The sequence below is a fragment of the Oryzias latipes genome, chromosome 3, assembly GCF_002234675.1.
Source record: "Oryzias latipes chromosome 3, ASM223467v1".
Taxonomy (NCBI): domain Eukaryota; kingdom Metazoa; phylum Chordata; class Actinopteri; order Beloniformes; family Adrianichthyidae; genus Oryzias; species Oryzias latipes.
In genome coordinates this window covers 2,067,613-2,082,191 of record NC_019861.2, presented here as the reverse complement: position 1 = coordinate 2,082,191, position 14,579 = coordinate 2,067,613, and the positions used below count along the sequence as shown (strand labels likewise).

The 14,579-nt window shown below is 45.7% G+C and overlaps 1 protein-coding gene across 1 annotated transcript; it reads left to right on the top strand.

Annotated features, from left to right (window-relative positions):
- The first annotated feature begins 1,570 nt into the window (after positions 1–1,570).
- Positions 1,571–3,672, top strand: LOC101157353 (photoreceptor-specific nuclear receptor-like). Its single transcript, XM_020701272.2, has 4 exons — positions 1,571–1,794; positions 2,309–2,549; positions 2,688–2,793; positions 3,049–3,672. The coding sequence occupies exons 1-4, from the start codon at positions 1,675–1,677 to the stop codon at positions 3,179–3,181; spliced, it is 600 nt and encodes a 199-aa protein (XP_020556931.2). The 5' UTR covers positions 1,571–1,674; the 3' UTR covers positions 3,182–3,672.
- The last annotated feature ends 10,907 nt before the right edge of the window (positions 3,673–14,579 follow it).

Sequence of the window (14,579 nt, the reverse complement as noted above, 5' to 3'; positions counted from 1 at the left end):
CGATTAGAACAAACGTTCCCATGGCTCACACTTTCAGTCGGAATGAATCATGTGGGCATGCGCAGTAGTGTAAAATCACCCGGATGAGGAAATAGGTCCCGTTCTAAACAAACAGCTGCCACAGACATTTATTTTATGCAGCAGCTCGGTAATATACGAGACGATCTTCCAAACGTGCTTTTATTAATGTCATGAATGGTATGAAGCGCCTGTTCGCTCATCGTTATATTTAATCCGTGCGATCAGTGCTGGAAGAAGGGTTAGGACAGGCTATAAACACAGGCTAACATTAGCCTGATGGACACAAAGTCCAGGACCATGAAACGCTGCAATCTGCATCTTGGCTGCACGTAAATGTCTGGGAATATCATCAGCCTTTATTTTGTCGGGACACAACTGGAAACACAAATCCACGTGATTGTTTGAACAGTTTCTAAGGACTGAGCGACATTTATTTCTGCTTCCCCAAACTCGCTGCGTGAGCTGGCGGCTAACCCAGAGCGGCCGGACGGCTCGCAGTCTGAATTCTCCCACACATAACAAAACAAAAAAACGCACACGTAACAAGCATCCTCCTCCCATCAGACACAAAGTTATTAATCCAGCTGTTCTGCTCTGCTCACTCGGGTGCCAGTGGAGCGAGTGAGCGTCGGGGGGCAAGCGCTCCTGCCCGGCATCTCCCTCGTGAGGGGTGAAAGAGGGGAGAGCCAGTGGGGCGAGAGCGGAGCGGCGCTTTTCACGGGGCGTCCGCAGAGCAGCTGGTCGGTCCCGTCTGCGCTCCAAGGCTTTCTCTCAGTGAAACACCGTCTATGCGTGACGTAAACCAGAGCAGACGTGACACACGATCGGAATGACCGTTTACATGCTCCACAATCGGATAAACGATCGGTATAACCCAGCTATCTCCATTGGAAAGAAATTCTGATCCGAATGTCTGAAGATTCATACCCCCTATTGTTAAAGTAAAATATGTCCAACACAAGAGGCCCTCAGCTCTCATCTGCCTGCCTAGCTGTTGGACAGGACAAGTTAAAAAAAAAAAAAATAGAAATTCTGATCCGAACGAGTCTGATCGGGGCAGAGTATTCCAAACGGCGCGTTTACATGACGCATTTTCTTTCCGATCAGGCGTTCATTCCGATTACTTTTGCCCATGTAAACGCGGCTAAAGACAGGCGCGGTGGGAGAGAAGGAGAGAATGGTCTGAAGGAAAGAAGTAAAGTCTGAACACAGGACTAGCAGAATTATCAGCAAAGATGAATGTGTTTGATGTGTTTATTATAGTTCCAATCACGCACGATATGCTAAACTTTCAAAAAAACAAACAAAAAAAAGTGCGGTGATGACGCGGTGATGCGGTTATCGTCACAACCCTAATTGATTGTGATTAAAAGATCTTTGATTATTTCACTACAGTCAAGTTCTCACATGGATTTGGAATTATTCAATCAGCTGTTGAATAAGGTTCAACAGGTGTTGAGTTTCTTTCAACATTTTCTAGAATATTTGGATATCTGAACATAGTTTGAGCTCATTACTGAACCCGTTCTAAAGTTTAGTGCCGCTCCAAAGAATGCGTTCCTCTGCTGACCCAGACCTCTTGTTTGTGTCTCAGTGGATGAAAACATTGATGTGACGAGCAACGAGCCGGAGAGAGCGTCATCAGAGTACCACATGGCTCTGTACCCCTCCAGCTCAGAAAACGTCTACGAGACCTCAGCCAGGCTGCTCTTCATGTCCGTCAAGTGGGCCAAAAACCTGCCGGTCTTCTCCAACCTGCCCTTCAGAGACCAGGTGAGAGCAGCCGAGAACAGGCTGAGAAAAGAAGCCACTATGGATCTCTGACATCATGATAAGAGCTGCATGATGAACAGAAAATCCTCAACAAATGCACCTGGAAGAAGGAATCTTTACAACTTTACTAAACACACAACAAACTTTGACTTTAGGGTGTTCATTATTGACAAAAACACTTGGAAATAAACAGAATCACTGCTGGAAGATCCACTCTCATCATCTTCTGATGCTGCTTTTTTTTAAAGTGATCTGTTATCAACTGGTCCTTTATTCCTGATCATGCATGTAATGTTAATCCTAATTATCTTTATATTTGTCCTCCATCATGACAAACAGATGTTAAAAACACCAAACCACCATCTTCATCAGAATGGGTCTTTCAGAGAACCAGAGTTCTCTTGTTTGAGTTTCTACACACGACAAACTGACCATCACTAGGATTATTTGTTGTTCTTCCAGCAGATCTGGTTGCTTAATGTCGTGTTTCCAAACGCTGCTTCTGTGTTCACAGGTGATCCTGTTGGAGGAGGCGTGGAGCGAGCTCTTCCTGCTCTGTGCCATCCAGTGGTCGCTGCCGCTGGACAGCTGCCCGCTGCTGTCCCTGCCCGACCTCTGCCCCGGCATGCAGGGCAAGACCAGCTACACCGGTCTGGACCTGCGGCTCCTGCAGGAGGCCTTCAGCCGCTTCAAGGCCCTCGCCGTGGATCCCACAGAGTTTGCCTGTCTCAAGGCCATTGTGCTTTTTAAACCAGGTTAGAATCACAAAACATGCTCCAATTTGTCTCTAGCATTACAGACAAACCAATCGTAACAGCTGACCTGCCTAATCTGCTCAGAAATGAAGGAGAATTCCTTGAATTTGATGCTTAATTCAGTTCTTTCCCACACAGAGACTCGAGGTTTGAAGGATCCAGAACAAGTGGAGAACCTCCAGGATCAGTCTCAAGTCATGCTGGGACAACACATCCGCTCCCACTACCCCAGCCAACCAGCCCGGTAGGAAGGAAGAAGCAGAGCTCAGATGAAGCCAATGAAACACCTTTGACTGTCTTGTTGAGGAATGAAGGATTTGGATTTGAACTCAGTCACATGTTGGACCTCATCTGACCGTCATTAGTTCTATAAGGCCGATTTTTGATTGACGGTTTTGGATGCTTCGTGATGCTTCGTGATGCTTCGTGAAGCTTCGTGAAGCTTCTGTCCTTCTTCTCCATCTTGCCTGCTGAGCATCTTTCTGCTTTGGTCTTTCAGGTTTGGAAAGCTGCTGCTTCTTCTCCCCTCGCTGCGCTTTGTGAACTCGGAGCGGATCGAGTTGCTGTTCTTCCACAGGACCATTGGAAACACTCCCATGGAGAAGCTGCTGTGCGACATGTTCAAGAACTGAATTCTGTGTGCAGGTCTCAGTGGGACTCAGAGCGATAACATGTGACGGATGTTTGCTTCCTTCTCTGCATTCATGTCAGAGAGCTGCATCATGGGATTTTTGTAAAAACCCTTTGATTGTTTTCTTGCTGCTTCCTCGTCTGCTGTTGCTGAACCATAAAAACCGTCCAGTTCCTGTTGAAATGTTTGCTGTCTGTTTCAATTGTATTTATTTCTCTGCTGACGTCCTTTCAGCCTGTAGTATTTTGTCTTTGCTGTTTCATTATCGGTGTTCCAGTGCTGATGTCGGTTGGTAGATGGATTGTGTTCTACTTCTGTCAATAAAGTGACTTAAGTTTTGCCTTTTTAAAGTAAAACGTGTTGAAACAGATTTTTGACGACTCATTTTTCTACCTTACAGAACTGCACCAACTTCTACTTTTTTATAAGTTACTTTCCTTGACTGTATGTGAGACCTGTCAATCAAACATTTTGAGCGTTGGATGTGGGGGCATAGGCTCCACCTATTAAAGGTGGAGTTTATAACTTGAGCTTGAACTACATAAAAAATGAGAAAAAATCTGGATGATCAAAAAAAGGCATCAGATCCAGAATGTTTCTTCTGACCAATAGAATGACGGAGGAACAGCTGTTTCTTTCTCTATTTCAATAAAGTTCATGGTGTCTGTATTTTTAAATGACTTCTTAGGTTCTTCTGTTATCAGACACGGTTGTGTTTTGTCTTTTGCTGATTGTTTATAATATTCTGCTCTTAAAGTTGCTAACTCGTTTATCAGTTGCAAATTATTTTCTTTGTTGACCTTTTCCTGTAGTGTTTTAATCTTGTGTTCCAACTGTTGTCTCTCCCTTCTCCACTTTTTTGATTTTGAACCTGTATAGCTAATGATGTGACCTCTAAGAACCACTTTGAAAGCTTCCCATCTTATACATGCAGATGTCTGCGCCGTGTTTAAATAGAAATACTCATCAATATGTTTTCCTATATGTTTGATAAATTCTTTGTCCTGTAACCATTTATGCTGGAAATGTCACCGGGGTGGGTCTTTAATAATATTTTTATCCATTTATACTAAACAACATGGAGCATGGTCTGAGATCACAATGGAGTCATGAAAACAATTGTTAATTTTATGACATAATTCTAAAGAGATTAGGAAATAATCAATCCTGGAAAATGTCTTATATTTACTAGAGTAGCATAAATAGTACCCCTTATCATTGGGATTTAATTCTCTCCATATGTCTAATAGGTTCAATTCTTTAATGTGACCTTGAATAACCGTTCTACATTTATTGTGAGATTGATCTGTTCCTGTTGATCTGTCTATTTTAGGGTCTAGAGTACAGCTAAAGTCACCTGCTATGATATATTGTCCTGTGAGTGACGCTATTGTAAGAAATAGATCCTCAAAAAATTTAGCATCATCTACGTTAGGGCCATAAACATTTACAAAACATAAATCTTCTGAAAGTAATTGACCTTGAATGATTAGATATCTTCCCCATTTATTTTTTATTATATTATATTATTACTTGAAAAGGAACTGTATTACGGATTAATATCATAACTCCTCTTGCATTAGATGAAAATGGTGCTGTAAACACACTGCCTTGTCATCTTCTTTTAATACTTTTCAAATCTCTATCAAGACGATGAGTTTCCTGCAGAAATACCACCTGGCCATCCATATCTTTTATTCTGTTTATGACTTGTTTCACTTTGTTTGGATTTCGAAGACCTCTGCAGTTCCAAGAAACAAACTTAATTTTTACTTCTTGTGTCATTTTCAACTACGACATACATATTAACTTGACACTTTTTTGTACAAATAGAGAGGCACAAAAAACCCTGGATACTTGAACATGCATCAAAACAAATCCCCTTTCCCATTGTTTAAGTAAGAAAACCCTTCCCCCTGAAAGTCGTCTCCCGTTATCGCCATGGACCATTCCACGCCTGCGAGGATCGGTCCCTCCACTCACCATTGTCTTTGTTTGAACACTGGTGCTATCTTGTGTAGTAACAGTCCATGCTCTACCCTGAAGGTTTCTCTAACAGATTTATTCACTGATTATTTTTCACTTATCTTCCACATAAACTTTCCCTCCCCCGTTTAACTGTTGCCACAAACTTTAAATGTTTACCCGATATTACCTGCTTGTTCACTAGTAAGTAATAATACATATAAATGACATCTCTGTGGGTTTATATTTACGCTGTGTCCTCCTGGATCTTCTCGACAAACTTCTGTGCTTCAGCTGTGTTGAATCTCCTGCAGCGGACTGCTCCCGAGCCGTGCGCGAGCTCCCACCTGTGCTCCCAGGTTCAGACATCCCTCTGGAGTATTAACTGTTTCTCTGGGACAAACGAGACTGGAGGCACATTCAACTTTCCGGCAGCCATTACTCCTGTCACCCATGAAGAGCTTGGCAGGTGGCTCCGCCTTTATTTATACAGGCAGGCAGGTAACTTTGCGCTGCACAAAATAGTTCCCCAAACAAAAATACTTAGTGATATTCATCGTAGTTCAACACCCCCACTCGATGAAATCACACACATTCTCATAACATCATTTTTAATTACCGAACATAGAAGAACTAAACTTTTCAATCTTGGCTCTTAACCCTTGTGCTATCTTAGATGACCCCACCCTTACATTGACGTGTTCTCCCTACCATGACATAGGTGGATAGAGGTGAAGAGATTTCATGTAATCCACGGACACCAGTGAAGATCACAAATCATTGAAGAAAAAAGCTTCAGCGCACTGTCTAGTGGGTCTAGATGACCCAACTCCCAATGTCAAAGTGCCTAGGATAGAACAAGGGTTACAGCAGACTTCGGACATAAAATGATATTTTATGTCCACATGTTTGCTCCGCTGACGATTTACAGGGTTCCTTGCTAGGCGTATAGTCCCCTTGGTTGTCCTCGAACAGTTTGGTTGTTGGTTCAAAATTAGGGTCCATGTCCTTCAAAAGTTGCGAGAGGTGAAGCGCTTCTTGAATAGCGGCGGCTAACGCCATGTAATCAGCTTCACACGTTGACAGAGCAACAGTTTGCTGTTTGTTTCTTTGTTTTCCATGACACGATGGCACCGTTTTGGCTAAGGCTGAAGCAATAGCCTGTAGTGCTCCTCCTGTCCTCTAGGTCGTTAGCCCAATCGGCATCAGAGTAGCCCATAAGTTCAAGTTCAGTGTTACATTTATTATAACACAGTCCATAATCCTTGGTTCCTTGTAAGTATCTGTACACGTTTCAGTGCTGTCATGTGTTTTTCCCTGGGATCAGACATGTATTGAGACCGCCTGCTTACAATCAAACTTATGTCCGGCCTAGTACAGGTCATGATATAGATAAGGTTTCCCAACATGCCCCTGTATTTCCTCTGATCCGTTTTGGCCCCTTCTGGAGTTAGATCACATTTGATTTAACTGGGAGTTGCCTTTGATTTGCAATCAGACTTTCCAAAATTTTGCTAAAATACATGGTTTGATTCATTCGAACAGAATCATTTTCCTGTGAGAAATCAACTCCTAGAAAATGAGCAAGTTTCCCAGCTTTGGCTGGTTGTTGGTATCCTGCCTTTGTTTGTTGCCCTTCGGCATTCCTTTTGTGTTCTCAAATCCCTTTACCTAAGTTTTGGGGGAGATTGGAGTATTTTCGCAGGATTTAAGTGTCGGGATAGCAGAGCAGTGAGTATTGCGTCAGTTCAGGTGGTCGCCATAACCGTAAGTCGTTTTGGTGTTTTCTGTGAAACCCAACTGTGAAAGGTGGACCATGACGTAGTGAGGGCTCAGTGTAATGTGTCTGTAAAATATTAGGAATCTCTTCCAGATGGATGTGCTGCTCCTCTGAGGAGGTGCTCTTCTGCTGACATTGTGTTATTGCGTCTTTCAGCCTAAGTCAGGTTTTCTACACGGCAGTAAAGTCACTAGTTTTCAATTCTAGTACAATGTACCTTTAATGTACAGAAAACTAAAAGCTTTTCTTCAGTGAGCAGCCCTTCCTGTTTCTGTTTGCCATGAGCAGCTGCGTCCATGGAAGCGAGAACGTGGCTGGGGGGTTTTGGCGCCACAGACCCATTTTGGTGAGAGTTCAACACTGTTTTCTGTTCAATGTGGGAGAAAACATCTAATCTGAACAGAACTGTTTTAGACCCACTCTGATCATCTTTCCATCTATTTTCAAAGTGTTTTTCTTTAATTATGATTATGCAGTTTATTTTAGCCAAAATTGATTTAAAATGTCGTTTTCTAGGACATAGTTTCTGCAGAGCAGCAGGAGTTCATTAGAAATTCACCTCTGAATTGTGGGCGGTACTGTTGGCGCAAAGTAAGCCCACTCTGTGTACAATTGAGGAGTCATGACGGCCGACTTTGTTTGAACAGGCTTCAATTTACATCAATTTCCAAAATTGACTCATGATTTTTCCCAATGAAACGTAATTTGCACATAATTTTAACTTTTGATAGTTGATCAATTTATGCTATGAAGATTTTTGAAACAGTGATATGTCTATTTGATTGATATAGTATTGTTTTTTAATAATAGACACATACACAATATACCACAATATTGGCCCGAGCATTTCAAAAAAAAAAAAACTTTATTGCACATTGTGCCATTTTACAAAATTAACATTACGGTATGCAATAAGAACACAAATGCAAATATCAAATACACATATGTATAAAAAAAAACAAGAATAGAAATAGAAATAAGCCAGGAGGTTAAACTCTACGAGAAAATGTTGAATCTATCACCTACAGATAAGGTTTTGATTGCTTTTTGCTTCTCCGAGTAACGAATACTAATATTATACTGATTCAACTCAGAAAAGAATACAATGAACCTGTCATGGCTACAGAACACTTTTTGACCCAAACGCTGGAACCCGGAAGAAACACAGAGGAGGACAAGCGTGGCAGTTAAGGGGTTTTAATCAACAGGTAGGTGAGAGATCGAGAGCAAGATCTTGAGTTCCCAACGAGCGAAGAGCAGACTTCGGTGGCGTCACTGGTGGATTCTTCCGCAGACCTTCGGAAGGAGTCGACGTCGGAGGAGGTCCGAGAGATGGCAGGATACGGCAGAGGCTCGAGGTGTGACCAGCAGGAGAAGACAGAGGGAGGGCTCCGGACTGAGGCAGATTCTGGCGACCACTTGTGACAATGGATTCCTGGAGGTAAGTAGAGACAGAAGTTAGGCGCCGGCTTGACAAAACAACATGAACGAGATGTGATGACCAACTATGCACCATCAGGGCCAACGGACTGGCGAAGAATGAGGATCCTGGAACTCCTTATGAAGGCGGGTGAGGCGATGAGGAAAGTGGTCGCAGCTGGTGTTTTTCTGGACCCAGCAGAGCGGGACATGCAGCTTCTGGAGGTCTACTGCCAAGAAGCAGAGCGTACGAGGTCTTACTGGGATTTTGACCAGGCCCAGTTTGCCTCGTATGCCTAGAGTGGGAGCCACCTGGAGTTTCCTGAGGGGGGGTCGTCGTCGCCGCCACCGTCCCCGTCCACGTCCCGTTTTTGTTCCGGCGGTGGGCCCGGATGCACCCCAGCCCCGTCCTGTTCCGGAGGTGGTCCGGCACGCACTACATCCCCTTCCAGTGGTGGTCCCGGATGCACCCCAGCCCCGTCCTGTTCCGGTGGTGGTCCCGGATGCACCACATCCTTTTCCAGTGGTGGTCCTGGATGCACCCCGACCCGTCCCTGCTCCCAGGGGGGTGCTGGCTGCACCCCGACCCGTCCCTGCTCCCAGGGGGATGCTGGCTACACCCCGACCGGTCCCCGCTTCCAATGGCATGCCTGACCCTCCAGCCGGCTCCACGCCTGACCCGCCAGAGCTCGGCTCCACGCCTGACCCGCTAGAGCTCGGCTCCACGCCTGACCCGCCAGAGCTCGGCTCCACGCCTGACCCGCCAGAGCTCGGCTCCACGCCTGACCCGCCAGAGCTCGGTTCCACGCCTGACCCGCCAGAGCTTGACTGCTGGCCCGACCCGCCAGAGCTCGACTGCTGGCCCGACCCGCCAGACCTCGACTGCTGGCCCAACCCGCCAGAGCTTGACTGCTGGCCCGACCCGCTGGCCGACTGCTGGCCCGACCCGCCGGCCGACTCCTGGCCCGACCCGCCGGCCTGACTCCAAGCCTGACTCCAAGCCTGACTCCAAGCCTGACTCCAATCCTGACTCCAAGCCTGACTCCAAGCCTGACACCACGCCTGACTCCACGCCTGACTCCACGCCTGACTCCACGCCTGACTCCACGCCTGACTCCAAGCCTGACTCCAAGCCTGACTCCAAGCCTGACTCCACGCCTGACTCCACGCCTGACTCCACGCCTGACACCACGCCTGACTCCACACCTGACGCCTCGGAGGACTCCACGCCTGACGCCTCGGAGGACTCCACGCCTGACGCCTCGGAGGACTGCTCGGCCGCTCGGCCTCCCGGCCGTCCTCCGGACCTGCCTCGGAGGACCGCTCGGCCCCCCCGCCGTCCTCCGGACCTGCCTCGCCGGACAGCTTGGCCTCCCGGCCGTCCTCCGGACCTGCCTCGCCGGACAGCTCGGCCTCCCGGCCGTCCTCCGGACCTGCCTTGGAGAACCGCTCGGCCCCCCGGCCGTCCTCCGGACCTGCCTCGCCGGACCGCTCGGCCTCCCGGCCGTCCTCCGGACCTGCCTCGGAGAACCGCTCGGCCCCCCGGCCGTCCTCCGGACCTGCCTCGCCGGACCGCTCGGCCTCCCGGCCGTCCTCCGGACCTGCCTCGGAGAACCGCTCGGCCCCCCGGCCGTCCTCCGGACCTGCCTCGCCGGACCGCTCGGCCTCCCGGCCGTCCTCCGGACCTGCCTCGCCGGACCGCTCGGCCTCCCGGCCGTCCTCCGGACCTGCCTCGGAGAACCGCTCGGCCCCCCGGCCGTCCTCCGGACCTGCCTCGCCGGACCGCTCGGCCTCCCGGCCGTCCTCCGGACCTGCCTCGGAGAACCGCTCGGCCCCCCGGCCGTCCTCCGGACCTGCCTCGCCGGACCGCTCGGCCCCCCGGCTGTCCTCCGGACCTGCCTCGCCGGACCGCTCGGCCTCCCGGCCGTCCTCCGGACCTGCCTCGCCGGACCGCTCGGCCTCCCGGCCGTCCTCCGGACCTGCCTCGGAGAACCGCTCGGCCCCCCGGCCGTCCTCCGGACCTGCCTCGCCGGACCGCTCGGCCTCCCGGCCGTCCTCCGGACCTGCCTCGGAGAACCGCTCGGCCCCCCGGCCGTCCTCCGGACCTGCCTCCCGGCCGTCCTCCGGACCTGCCTCGCCGGACCGCTCGGCCTCCCGGCCGTCCTCCGGACCTGCCTCGGAGAACCGCTCGGCCCCCCGGCCGTCCTCCGGACCTGCCTCGCCGGACCGCTCGGCCTCCCGGCCGTCCTCCGGACCTGCCTCGGAGAACCGCTCGGCCCCCCGGCCGTCCTCCGGACCTGCCTCGCCGGACCGCTCGGCCCCCCGGCTGTCCTCCGGACCTGCCTCGCCGGACCGCTCGGCCTCCCGGCCGTCTTCCGGACCTACCTCGCCAGACGCCCTGTGTCTTGTCTGCCCTGTCTTGTCTCTGCCTTCCTCTTGTGCTGGTCCATTAGCTTTTGTCATGGTGTTTACGTCATCCTGTCTTAGCGTCCTCGTTCCATGTCCCTTGCCACGCCACAGTAAGTTTTTGTTTTTGTTTTGTCATTCCTGCTCTGCAGCGCTTTTTGTTATTAAAACCCTCTAGTCCTGAACCCGTTGGCCTCCCGTCTCTGCGTCTGGGTCCTACCGGCTCTCGAGCCTCCCCGCACATGACAATCAATGTTTAATCTAAATCCATTTTAATTAAATATTTTAGCTGGGTAAATTCTTTTTTTTTAGCCGGGTAAATTCTGTGAATAATCTTAAAAGAAATGTATTTTACTTTATTGGTTATCAAGAATTTATTGGGTGTTTGACAAACCTACTTCCATGCAGTATCTTTAAAAAACATATTTCAATAAGCCATGCTCTGATGAAGTAAAACAATTTTCATTTGAAATAGTGTTCTTATGGATTTATTGTTTTTCTTGGGATAACCAGACAGACATATTTTCCCCACAGGAGTATTTATGAGAGAGAGCCGAAAAGGCTCCTCAACATGAACTCTCTGTTGAAATGTAAACCGAATGCCTACGCCAGAGGGACTCGCTCCAAACACTTTAGCATATTCTGAGGGGGAACAGGGATGTTAAATTTAGACAGAAATTCCTCATAAGTTAAAAGTAAGCCCTGGTTGTTAAATAATTGATACACAAAATTAATCTTATTTCGAAACCATTGTTCTATGAAGAGGGCTTACAAATGTCCGTTATTCCAGACAGAATATTTGTGTAGTGAAAAGTTGTGCCAAGAAGGCTAGGCGGTAAAATGCAGATAACTAAAGTGGGATTTTATATACATCCTAATTACACATGGGAAAGAAATCAACGCCATCAATCTTAGATAAAATATGAAGAGGTATAGTATTCCAAATGGAGCTGGGATTTCCGAAAAGTTTTTTCAAACAATGAATTTGAAATGTGTTATTTAAGGCATAAAAATCGAGAAAATTAAGGCCACCTTTGTCATAAGAATTAATTAGAACATATTTGGGTTCTGTTTTTCCATATGAAATGAAAATGTCATGATTAGCGATGACATGAACAGACCCAGACGCTGGAACCCGGAAAGATCACGCACACAGGAGTGGAGTAGAGACTGACTTATTGTCCAGGATGAAATGGTACGAGGAGTCTTGTGGATGTTCACACCCAGAGATGATGGAGGAGGGACGAGGACCAGAAGGTGAGTGTGATCTTTGTGTGAGCAGATTAGTTGAGGCTGGAAATGCAGAACATAGTGGTTGTTGATCTGATGACGTGGTGTGTAGTTGTGGCGTGGCATGGCTGGAGGTCCAGATTCTAGGCGGAACCGGTTGGTGTGGTATGGTAAGCGGACCCAGGTTGACACTCGTGGAGGATCGTAATCCTGTAGTACTTGGTTACTTGAGTATTCGTGGTACATGAACTAACATAGGGCTCAAGAGGTAAACATGAGACCAGGTACTGCACCATAATGGGCAACGGACTGGTGACAAATGCTGGAGAAGGTCGATCTTAAATAGGCAGAGGGAGCAGGAAGGCTGATGTGGAAAGTGCCAATAGCTGGGTCAAATTTGGGGAGCAGAGAAGGGAGGGGGAAGGAGAGGGCTCCCAGGAGTACCATGATATAAAAAGCATTTTGTCCATTTCTTTGATCACTTTGTCATCAACGTGTAAAGCCAAAGCTGAGTATGTAAGACAGGAAATGTCTTCTGCTTTGCTGAGTGAAATCCTTCCCCTCAAAGATAAATCTCTGTAGAGCCACTGATTCAATTTCCTCTTAGTTTTTCTATTATTAGGTTAAAATCTAGGGAGCTTATTGCATGTTGGTCTTTTGTTATTAAAACACCTAAATATTTCACTTCAAACAGTTTTAATGGGAAGATTATACAATGTGGTAGCAGTACATTCTTTACATGCCATTAGTTCCCAATCATTCACATTTAAACAAAGGCCGGACACCTTTGAAAACGTCCCAATAATGTCAAAAGCAACAGGAATTTGCTTTTCATTTTTTAGAAAAAGTGTAGTGCCATCTGCAAGCTGAGTGATAATTAGTTCGTTGTCAATGAGGTTGATGCCTTCTACTACACTGGATTTAATGTGATCTGTTAACAGTTGAGAAACTAAAAGAAAAAGATATGGAGAGACAGAACAACCTTGCCAAATCCTTCTCTCCAGATTAAATCTTGGAGAGGTGCCACCTGCTAATTTAATAGAGCTGTTACAGTTTTTGTATAATGTAACAATAGCTGAATAAAAGTATCCTCCAAAACCAATTTTTTTAAGACAATGTAAAATGAATTGATGTTCGACGGTATCAAATGCTTTGTAAAAATCCAAAAATAAAATAAACCATTATCATATATAATGTCTGGATGATCAAGAATGTCCAAAACTAGCCTTATTTTATTCATTGTATGTCTTCCTAGCATAAAGTCAGACTGGGTCTCATCAATTACTGAGTCCAGTGTCAGGTTTAGTCTTTTGGCCAAGATTGTTGCAAAGGTCTTAGAATCATTGTTGAGCAGTGATATTGGACGCCAGTTTTCTAAGAATAATGTGTCTTTTCCAGATTTCTGAATTAATGTTGTCAAGCCTTGAGTCAATGTTGTAGGAAGCAGTTCTTTATCAATACGTTCTAAAACATTTGATGTAAAAAGGGAAAAAGAGCCTCAGCAAAACATTAATAAAATTCTGAATTCAGTCCATCTGTCCCTGGTGATTGTTTAGATTTAAGTTGTTCAATGGCCTTTTGTACTTCCTCAAGTGTAATCATGCTCTCAAATTGGTCTTTTTCTCTTTCAGTCATAGTTTTGACTGTTTCTTACCTGGAAAAAGAAACATCAAAACAAATGATTATCAATGTTGATGCAAACTCATTTATTCCACAACCATCAGTAAAACAAAGATATTCTAAACAAGATCTCTTGGAAACAGGGCTGAAAAGGAAATCTATACCTCTATTTATTGACTATGAACCCAGACAATATTCAGAGAATCACAACAATAATAAACAGACAAAACCCTTGTTCTATCCTAGGCACTTTGATTTGATTTGATTTATTTCAAGCATTGTAGTCAAAGCAATAAAAAATTTACACATATTTATCAAACTCATCACAGAAATGAGGAAATGCATAGATTAAAAAGATAGAAAACAAAACAAAACGTCACTTAAATCCCATTTTCTTAAGTGAATACAGTGATCATTAACTGAAGTATAAGTAGAGTTTGATTTATTGCTTGAAAAGGAGGGGGAAAAAGCAAGCTTATATAATCCCACCCCTACTGAGTTCATTCATTTGATAGTTTTACAGTGTTTTAAATCCGGTTCTGATCAGATAGATTCTCTTCAAGTAACAAAATCCAATACCTAGAAATGATTGATGATCTTCAGAAAACATTAATTCATGATTTCAGTAAACAGTAACGGTACCGATATGTAATAATCATTGATTATCATTAGAACACATGATCACAATAAACCAGTAATTATTGCTTCACATTGCAGATAAGTAAATTAAATCAATAGCTTATTGATTGTAATTCAAACCTTTCAGTAATCATTAATGCACATTACAATGTAATACTCATTGGTTGTAATTAAAAGATCTTTGATTATTTCACCACAATCAAGTTCAAACATGTATTTGGAATTATTCAAGCACCTGTTGATCCTTGAATCCTCTTATCTTCATATCCTGAAATAAGAATTTCTTTATACATTTTCTTGAATATTTGAATATTTTTTGAGCTCATTACTTAAACCGTTC

Bases quoted from the DNA above. Each gene is read 5' to 3' on its own strand.
- LOC101157353 (XM_020701272.2), top strand. From the start codon at position 1,675: ATGGCTCTGTACCCCTCCAGCTCAGAAAACGTCTACGAGACCTCAGCC. The intron at 1,795-2,308 runs GTGAGAGCAGCC...CTGTGTTCACAG, and splicing joins ACCTGCCCTTCAGAGACCAG to GTGATCCTGTTGGAGGAGGC. The intron at 2,794-3,048 runs GTAGGAAGGAAG...TTGGTCTTTCAG, and splicing joins TACCCCAGCCAACCAGCCCG to GTTTGGAAAGCTGCTGCTTC.